At 43.3% G+C, this 10,284-nt stretch overlaps 1 protein-coding gene across 1 annotated transcript; it reads left to right on the forward strand.

Moving 5' to 3' along the window:
• Positions 1-224: 224 nt before the first annotated feature.
• HDDC2 (HD domain containing 2) lies at positions 225-10,169 on the forward strand. The gene is made up of 6 exons (XM_065680951.1): positions 225-599; positions 1,122-1,243; positions 2,197-2,299; positions 5,036-5,104; positions 8,750-8,888; positions 10,031-10,169. Exons 1-6 carry the CDS (start codon positions 534-536, stop codon positions 10,123-10,125), a joined length of 594 nt encoding a protein of 197 aa, XP_065537023.1. The 5' UTR covers positions 225-533; the 3' UTR covers positions 10,126-10,169.
• Positions 10,170-10,284: the final 115 nt, after the last annotated feature.

Consider the following 10,284-nt stretch of genomic DNA (forward strand, 5'->3'; position numbering starts at 1 on the left):
AGCTTGCGCCATTTACCATTGTTGGGTTTGTTTGGGGTTTTTTTAAGTATGCTAAAGGCCGCGGATATGATCAGTTTTTACTAAAGTACGAGCTATCCCTGCCTATCTTACCTCCTTCCCCTCCCTCACACTAGCGACTTCTCCCCCTTTTCTTCTGCACCCCAGGAGAGGACACACCACTTCCTTACCCAGCCCTGCCCTTCCCCTTCACTTTCCTTTCACTTTTCCTCCTCTTTTTTTTTTTTTTTCTTTATTCTTCTTCTCCTGGCTTCTCTTGACGCTTATCTCGTTACGATAGCAGCCCAAGCCATTCTTACTACAGCATTACTTATCCCCGAGGAGCCACAGCGCTGCGAATACGGTTCCGCCACGCAGCCGGCACCTACAAACACCCTTTCCTGCAACAGCCGGAGGGAGCTTCAGCTGCCGGCCTGCTACTCTGGACTCCGCCCGCCCCTCCTTTCCCCGGCACCGCCCAGAGCTGCCGCTCGGCTGGGCCGGCCGCGGGAGGAGCGGGCCGTGGTAGCGGCTGCATGGCGGCGGGGGCGAGCGGCGGCGGGGGGCTGCTGCCCTTCCTGCGGCTGCTGGGGCAGCTCAAGGTGAGCGCGGGGCCTCGGGCCCGGCCGCTGCGGGAGCAGTCCGCGGGGCGGGGCGGGTTCCCTCAGCGGCCACCGGGCTGGGAGTAGCGGCACGGGAGGCGCGCGGCCTTCGGGGCCTGCTCGCGGCGCGGCCGGCGGAGAGCCGCGGCCTTCGGCGTGTGGGTGGCCGGAGTGGCGGCCTGCAGCGGCGCCTGCGAGCCGGGCCGGCTGGCCTCGGTGCTGGGGCTGCCGGGGGAGGGCGGGGGTGGCCCGGCGCCTCGGGCGATCGCCGTGAGGCTGAGGAGGGCGGCTGCTGCTGCTGGTAGTGCCGGTGCCTTCCCCTCTCCTGTGAGCGGCTGTGTGAAGGCGTCCCCTCACAGCCTCGGGGGAGCCCGGTCCTTGGGCAGGTGTTTCCCGGAAGCGTCAGGGCTCGCTGGAGCATGGAGGTTGTGGTGGGGTACGAGTTCTGCTGGTGTCTTTGAGGCGAGATCCCCAAAACCTGAGCTTTAACGTTTATGTTCCTGTGACACTCTCCTTGCGCAGAGAATACCACGGACGGGATGGGTGTACAGGAGTGTGGCAGAGCCAGAGAGTGTATCCGATCATATGTACAGAATGGCGATGATGGCTTTGGTGACTGAAGACAAAAGCCTTAACAAGGACAGGTGAGATTGCCTCTGGTTATTGTGACCGCATGTTAATACTGTGGGCAAGCTGCAACCAAAATGCTAAAAATAGCTTCATCCTGGGGAAGGGCTTTAAAACCATACTGAAGGAGTTTAAAATCCTTTCCCCTCTTCTCTTTCCTCTGTCCATTGGAAAGGGTGCTGTTTACCTGGAGAGCTGAAAGAGGCTAAAAACTTTTGTTGCCAAAACGCTATGCTGAGACAAATTTTAGTGCAGAGGCTCTGGGCTGGTGTTCTCTCAAGCTGTAAGTAAGCTAGCTGAAGACACTCAGTTAAACCACACCTTGAAGCAACAGACAGCAAAGGTAAAGCTGTATATTGTGTGGATTTTAACAGCAGTAAGAAGCCTGAGCAGTCGTCTAGAGTAGCAGAGAATGGTCACTGTCGAATGAGTTGTCGAGTATGGTACCACACTTATTCTGTCACTCCTGAAGGTGAACTGAATGCTGCTGTGAGTATTCTGCTGCACCCTGGCATAGCTACAGAGCTGTGAATGTCAGGTTTTATACTGAATTTGGGATGATTCCAATCAGATTACCTTCTACATGTTGCAGGAATAATATGAAGTATATAATATAGTTAGTCATCCTAACATCTCTGAAAGCCAAACATGCAGAAGCTAAGTACATTACTTTTGAATGCTATGCTGTCGTACAAAGGGCATTTATACTTAAATCTGCGTTTACAAGCAGCAGTAGCTAGAAGTGAGGATTTACAATCATGTCTAGATGGAAACTCTTGTAGGAAAGAAATGAAAAACATTATGTAAAGTTTAAAAAACAAAAAAAAAACCTCCACAAAAGACCCACAAAACACAAAGAACCTGTAAAATATTTGAAGGGGATAAATTATGTAGTCTCTTAGCTTAATGAATAACAGGCTGTAACTTCATATGCTGAAAACCTGATTATTCTGTCTTTGCTTCTTGCCAGATGCATACGATTAGCTTTGGTCCACGATATGGCTGAATGCATTGTTGGAGACATTGCTCCTGCAGATAATATCTCAAAGGAGGAGAAACATAGGAGAGAAGAGGTATGTGCCTAAGTTGTGAAGCCACATCTGCAAAGTGTTCTGCATGTTGTTAATGTTCTGGTGATAGTGAAAGGACCTTCTAAGCAACATAATACTGTCACTGGCACTAGACAAGTGTGCCACAGACAACCAAAGTTTTCAACTCATTGTGATTCCTGTATGGGTATCATCACCAAGTATAAAGTTAAGGAGGAAGAACTTTTGAACTAATCTTCGTGTCGGCCATTTATTCCTGAGCTGGCTGGATTTTTGATAACCTGAATTAGTCATATTGACCAGCCTTACCAAAAGGTACGGAGCAGGAGTAGGTGCACTGAGGAATATGGATGGCAATTTGTGGTGGATCATTAGTGTGGTGCCAGATCATGTATGACAGGGACTTTATTTAAACCATTTGCACAGGACTCCAGACACAAGTGTCTTTTATGTTTTTTTTTTGTCACGAGTCTTTCAGTGCAGCATGCCTGGAGTCATTTTATGTTTGGCTCTGTACATTTACAAATACGTATGCAATGTTGGTTCGTCGTTTCTGGTTTGTTGTGTTACTTGAAGAAAATGTTAACTGCTCCTCTAGCCGCCGCTAGAGGGCAACGTGATGCCTCAGGAACTTCAGAGGCCCCAATTAGCTCTTCAGAGTGTAAAAAATGCTGCCATTATTTCACCACCACCACCACTTCTCTTTTACTTTACCTCTCCTCCACTTGCCAGAGGACGGCAGGGGTGGCACCCCTAAGGCTGAGGAGGGTGCATTCTGTTGCTTTCACCTGGCCTGTGAGCAGCTGCCTGAAGGCATCCCTCATAGCCTCAGGGAGCCTGGTCCTTGGACAGGCTTCCTTTGCCTTATCTGTTTAAAACCTGGGGTTGGGGAGCCTATGATGAACTCCAAGAGTAACCTCCTTACTATGAAATTGGAAATTAAAGATCAAAGGGCTGGTCAGTATCCTTGAAGGACTGTCTTTGCTGACTGCAGTTTTGGTTTGGGGTTTTTTCCCCCCAGTTTATTTCCTACTGTGTTCCCACACTAGACAAACAAAATAACCCCTCTTTTCTGGAAGCCCCCAAGGGTTGTTTTATCACTGAAGATCAAGCTTCAACTTTGCCTAGAGGTAATTCTCACTTGTCTTGAGGCAGTAAAAAAGATAATTTGATGCCTGTGTTTAAGAAGTTTGAGTATTCACAGCTCCTTCTGCTCCCATTTCATTCAGTGAGGACTTTGCTGTTGACTCTGTGGGAAGGATGGTCAAGTATTCAACATTTAGACTGACTGTGAAATACTTTAGTATTTACCAAAGGTTAACCATTTCATGAGGGGGCTTGAGCTGAATTATTAGTATGCTGCTTTTTCTGCAGAGTTCTCCTTTATTCCCCTTTGCTCTGCAGCTGACATTGAGCTGATTCTGAAGTTTGCTGCTTGTGCGGTAAGTTTAATCAGCTAGTCTCACCAAGGCTAAGGCAGCAGAAAATTAACTTGAACAGTCATTTTGGCCTGATAACCTTGAAAATCTGATGAGCTCCAGAGCTGGAAGGAGGTGGAAAGTAACAAGACCTCGATGCTTCAGTAGTGGGGAGCAGCTGATTCAGTTCAGCTATATTGTGAAACTGTACCTTGTATTTGAAATGGAGAACTAATCATGGCACATAACCTGTCTTGCCTGTGATGTTGATTGTTTCAGAAGCAGCCCTTAATCTTAATAGGAAAGGAGCAGAAATATCACAGAAGTGAGATTGATCAGCTGGGAGAGCATGAAGAGCATGAGCAGTTTCTGCTTGCTGATACCATCAGTTTGATACTGTTAGACCTTGTACCAGGATTTTTGTTGTTGAACAAATGGTGTCTCAGTCTAGGAGCGCTGTGTTTTATTGCTGTAGGGTATTAAGTGGATTTTTTTATCCCTATTTTTCAAAATTGGGGATTTTTTTAAAGGCTTATATTGTGTTGCCTGAGAGTCAGTAGCTGTTCCTGCTAGTGGAAATGTGCTACTTGACTGGGAGGGGACAGTTGCTTGTCAACACTGCACCTGTAACCTATTGAGTTCAAATGTAGCATCCACTAGTTAAATATGGGAGGCAGAGCTGGTAATTTACAGCAGTTCCCTGGCTTGCCTGCCTTGCTTTGGCCTTTTTTATGGACTCTTGAAGATATTGGATACACATTCAGGCTTTTTCTTGTGTTGTAGACTACCTGTCTAACAATTTACTTAAGCGGCTCCTAGAAAAGATTCTTCACTGAGTGGTTCCACTGTTTCTTTGGTGGGTTTGTATACACTTGCACTTCGGAATAATCGTGGTGGGCTGACTGGCTGGACACCAGGTGCCCACCAGGGCTGCTCTGTCACTCCCCTCCTCAGCTGGATATGGCAGAGAGAATGCAACAAAAGGCTCATGGGCAAGATAAGGACAGGAAGAAGTCACTCAGCAGTTACCATCATGAGCAAAACTGACTCAACTGGAGAAATTAATTTATTATCAATCTAATCAGAGTAGGAAAATGAGTAACAAAACCAAATCTTAAAACACCTTGTCTTTCCCACTGTGTCCTTTTTTTCTCAGGCTTACCTTTACTCCTGAATTCTCTACCTCCTCCCCCCTACTGGTGCAGGAGGTTCTCCAATGTGAGTCTCTCCCATGGGCTGCAGTTCTTCATGCACTGCTCCAGTGTGGGTCCATTCCATGGGGTGCAGCCCTTCATGAACAGATTGCTCCAGAAATAGCTTTTTATTGTTTATTTTTCTGCAGGCAGCTATGCAACAACTGACCCAGCTTCTATCAGAGGAGCTCAGAAAAGAAATCTATGAACTCTGGGAAGTAAGTTTGCATTCTTTTAACCCTTTGCTAAAATTAAGTGACTCCTTGTCCTTTTCCTGTTCACCTCTGAAACAGTGTCATCTCTTATTTTGACCTCAAGCAGCATAGATTCATTTGCTTGGGAGGTAAAGCTAATGGTATGAGTCAGGGTCACTTTGGAATCCTTTTGAAACAGAAATCCCAAACTTTGGTAAAATAACCAAGTTCTGCCTTTGGCTTTGCAAAGTTCCAGATGGACCTGTGTCATGGTCTAAGTTGGTTAACCTGTCCAGGGCTTTGTACAACAGAAGGGAAGGTTTTGTCCTCTACGTCCAGCCCTCTTGAATATAGATCTATTCTCTTACTACAGTATCTCTCTTGTTCACATCTGGCCATTTGTAGGTCATGATCTTTTAATACAGAAAAAATAATGGTAGTTAATGATGTTATGGAGTATTTTCTGCTTTTTATGCAAAGAATATGTGTCTTCCATTTCTTTCTTACGCAGCTGACTCAGAAGACTGCTTTTCTACAAACAGCACCAGTTACTCGCTGGTCTGGATACCTTAAAATGTTTGTTCTAGAAAGTATCTTCTGTATTTGAAGGTGATTTAACTTTTTGATTTAAACTCATGCTGTTAATTAAGATCTTTACACTTGAAAACCAGGGATGATTAGATTATCTCCAGACAATTCAAGATGGTAATTATTGTGCTTAGTCTTGTCCTGCCATACATTTGTCCTCATACAACTGTATCTATGATCTCTTGTTCACATGTTGTTGCAAACAAAGCATTATATGCTTCTTGGACTCTGTGACCTGAAACTATTTTATGCTGATACTCTTAGTTTTTCACTTTGACTGTTACTAAATTTGAGATATTTGCAGCCAGTTTCTGCCTTTTGTTACAGCACTCTGTTGGTGTGTGTTTCTTTTTCTAGTTGTGGTGAAACTGGCAATGGGGATGGGTTTTCAGTGTTGCCATTCAAGGAATAGGGGGCAAGCCAGCATAGCCAGATCTGGGAAATAATGTGTCTGCATTTGTTTAGTGAGTACTGGTTTCTTCTGCTTTGAGGAAGCTGTTATAATTGAGGAAAAGGAGGTTTTGATAAGATTTGTCCTGCAGGATTTCTTTCATTATTTTTTTTTGCATATGTTATTTTCCTTTGCCCCACTCTGGTCTTCTGATGGTATAGAGCTGGTTCAGTATGCAGTTAGTTCTTCAGCACGTTAGCTTTTTATCATTCTCATTAACCATAAGTTAACATATGCATGCTTTTGATAATTTGTTCTTTGTTTCTACCTTCAGGATCATTTGTTGGCATTGAGTCTCTAATGCAGTAGTATGATTGTAACCCATATAGCAGCAAGTGTAACCTAAAAATCTATTATTCACATATAGTCCCTCTGGTCTTATTTTAAGTGGAACAACTAGGTGCTTATTAAAAATAAAAAGGAAGAAAAAATGCAGAAAACAGAAGCCTCTGATCAGTTGGTGTTGATACTCTGCTCTCAGCTGGCCACAGGCATTTCCCTCTGATTTCTTTTTATGAGTGAAGGAAGTTACGTCCCAGAGCTGAGCAGTGGCTGGGACAGGATCTGCTGACACTCTTAGTAAGCTCCTGCACTACTCTGCCCTCATCTCTGTGCCTGTTTCCTTTTTAGCTTTGTCTCTGCCCCTCTTTTCCTTTCAGCCTTACAAGGTCCGTCACTTTGGACTGGATTGATGGGCCCTCTGCAGGCCTCCTGGAGGGTAGAAAGGTGGCAAAAGATGCCTCCAATGTATTTTCGCTTTATAAATAAATCCAGAATTATTTCTTAAAAAACATTAAAGAAAAAGATTCGGCACGTTTCAGCCGTGTCCTGCTTTTTTATGTTCAAGAGCAAAAGCACAGGAGTGATTTTTAAAAGACAGACTGTGGTGTTAGACCAGTTGCTGTTTTCCCAATGCTTACTGTTATTTTGCCCTCTTAAACACCTGCAGGGAGGAAACAGTAAGTGTTTATTTCAGCACTGCACAGTAGCACATATAATAGCGGCTGTTTCTTGAGGTTAATATGAGCTGAGGCATGAAAAAGATCTGGTGGGTTGTATGGCACAAAGAGGTTGATAAGAGATTGATACTCCCAGTTAATTGCTGAAGGTGGGATAGACCTTTGTAGGCAAACAGCCATAGCTCTTTTCCTAAAGTTCTCCTTTGTAGTGGTGCCAAGAGGTTTTTTCTTTTTGGTAGCCAAAAAAAGAATTATGAATAGTTTTATGAAAATAAGTAGTAGTATTTAAACAAAATTCAAAGATAAGGCAAAGCTGAAACTGAGAAGAGGAAAAGGAGCTTAAAATGTGGAAATGAAATTGACTACTGGAAAAATGATCAAAATGTGACTGAAAATGTAAAGCATCATTCAAATCCAAATATGGTGGTATATGAATCAATCAGGGCTATCAAAGTCTGGATTTCTGACTTTCAAGTGTAAAGCAGTAAGTATAAGAACAGGCTCCTAGTAACAGTCAGTCACACTTATCTGAGTATCACTGTGCTGGAAGTTACAACCCAGGATCTTCCCACTGTGAATGACATCCACAGTTGTTGTCTTATGGTGCAGAAAGGGATGCCATGTGCTTTGGTCAGTAGGAACAGCTCTTCTGCAGTTGTGCTGCTCTTGCCTGCAGAATGGCCGTGTGTTGTAGGTTGGTTGGCTCTGAAAGCACGGATGGGCTTGGTGTGGTTAGTGGTGGTTAATCGGCCTCTGGTCTGATTATTGGTGGTGGTAATGGATGGCACCAGGCCTGCTGAAGGTATCAAGGTGATGGTAACCTGCACAGAAAGAAGCCTTTTCCTGCAGTTGGTTTTGGGAGTCAGGAGAAGACCAGCTGATGAGAGATCAAGAAAATGCAGTAGATTTAGAAAAGAGAAAATGAAATGGCACACCTGTCTGCAGCCATCACAGGAAGCAAGTGACAGCAAAACTGTTCAAGTTGTCTAGAAATGTGAATACATAATATTCATACTCACGGTGACTGGAGAGAGGGAAAAGATAGCAGAGAGATTAAAGGACTTAAAGTCTGAAGGGGAGGAAATCCATAAACAAATCCCCTTTCTATCTTCTAGGAAAGACACAAAGACATAAGCAGCTCAGACAGATTAGACCAGAGAGATAAAAAGGAACGACAGGAGAAATGTAAAGAAAAACTCCTTGCAAAACCAGCAAGTAGTGGAGAAAAGTGAAAAACAGGTCTTAAAACCCAGTAACAGTAATGCATAGGTACACACTCTGGTGACTGATGGCCTTAGTTTGGCCTGAAAAGGTCTTTCTATGAAACTGTTGTTAAATGGGACCTATTATTGAACTTACATATTGTGTAAGGTTGTCTTCATATTGTCCCTGATTCAGCCAAAATGCTTGCTATGTTTAGAGTTAAGACATGCGAAAGAATCATGTTCTTCAGTCCTATTACATCGAATTAAAATTCGGCACATACTTATTTCAACTGTTTTGCAAGTGGGTGAAGGTAGTCTTAAAAAGCTATCTTAGAAAGACCTAACTACCATGAATATTTATGGAGTGGTTTGTACTGATGAAGAAGATTCTAGATATATAAAGAGCTTCTAATATTCTGTTTCAGAACAACAAATTTTTTTGTCTCATAACTGCAAATCTGTTCAGGAATATGAAAACCAGCGTACTGCAGAAGCCAAGTTTGTAAAGCAGTTGGATCAGTGCGAGATGATACTGCAAGCATTTGAATATGAAGAGCTGGAAAACACACCTGGCAGACTGCAGGATTTTTACGATTCAACTGCTGGTATGACATTTGGGCTTTTTTGGGTTGTTTTTTTCTTTTGTAAATTAAATATACAAATTGCCTTTTTTCAGATAGATTATTTCACTCATTGCTCAAGTACCTTAAACGCTTCTGGGGAAACTTAATGCAGAATGAAAATACCTTACTTTTATATATAGGTATTAAACCTGAATTTCATTTATGCCAAGTTCCTTTTACGTCACGCTTTACCTAGAGAGGCTCAGCTTTCGTTACACTCGCATACGTTTAAGGATCTCCTTGTAACACCAGAAGAGGGTATAACGGAGGCTGGAGGCTTCACCGATGCGCTGGCAGCAGCTTGTTTCTAATTTGTTAGTGTTTCGTGAACCAGTGAAGTAGAACTTGTTATCCCTACATGAGCTGTGGTCTTATGTGGCCTGTATGAAGTACATGTGAGAACCAGCTCAGTGAAATGTTTAAGGTGCAAACGTATCGCTTTTTATTCTATCCACTGCTTTTTGTCCTTCTCAAAATAAACTGATAGTTGAAAGGAAAAACAGATAAAATAGTCTTTACTGTGTTAGCAAGGGAGTTGAACACCAGAAGAGAACTGTGGCTCCAAGTCATCCTGTCCTGGCAAAAAATTAGGGACAGACAGTAGTCACTTAGTCTGGGACAAGTCCTATTTGTACCTTGGCGACTCCTCAGAAATAATAAGCTCTCTGAAAAATGCATTAATTTGACTAGGGAAGAAGGGAAAAAAGAACAACATCAACAGAGCTGGAGTACTTAATTTTATAATTGACATCTTTGCCCTCCTACCAGAATTCAATAACTTAAACTGAGCTGGTGTCTCAGTAGAACCTGCAGCACATGCCCTAAGGGCACCTGTAACTGGGGTGGTTTCCTGTAGCAGGATACACAGTATGGGATTGGCTTGGTCAGGGTACATCCCCTTTTCAGCTCTTAAGGGCCTTAACATAGCACAAAGTATTTTTATAAGTTTTTGGGTGAAGGACTGTGACTACTCTTAGACGTTCCATAGGTGGATTAAACTGGGAGTACTTTGACATTTATTCTGAGCCTAAAGCAATGTCACTGCTAACATTTCACTGCCAACCTTTTGCACACAGGAATATTAGAACACTTTTAACTAACTTCCCCTTTCTTCTGCTTTGCAGGGAAGTTTGTTCACCCTGAAATACTCCAGCTTGTATCTCTCATCAACACAGAAAGGAATAAAAGAATAGCTGCTACATCTCTTCCACATTCCTGAGGTGCTCCTAAACACTGTAGCTATAATAAATACTTTGTTTTATATTCCAGGTGTTGTATTTTCTCCTAATTGCTAATTCTTCCAGCAGATTTTTTTTTCATGCATTTACTGTTGAGAATTCAAGGACCACTTAGATAGGAGCAGGGAGGATAGTTACCT

This window comes from Lathamus discolor, chromosome 5 (assembly GCF_037157495.1).
Source record: "Lathamus discolor isolate bLatDis1 chromosome 5, bLatDis1.hap1, whole genome shotgun sequence".
Lineage (NCBI taxonomy): Eukaryota > Metazoa > Chordata > Aves > Psittaciformes > Psittacidae > Lathamus > Lathamus discolor.

Excerpts from the sequence above, each read along its gene's own strand:
- HDDC2 (XM_065680951.1), top strand. The coding sequence starts at position 534 with ATGGCGGCGGGGGCGAGCGGCGGCGGGGGGCTGCTGCCCTTCCTGCGG. Across the intron at positions 600-1,121 it reads GGCTGCTGGGGCAGCTCAAG|AGAATACCACGGACGGGATG; the intron begins GTGAGCGCGGGG and ends CTCCTTGCGCAG. Across the intron at positions 2,300-5,035 it reads AGAAACATAGGAGAGAAGAG|GCAGCTATGCAACAACTGAC; the intron begins GTATGTGCCTAA and ends ATTTTTCTGCAG.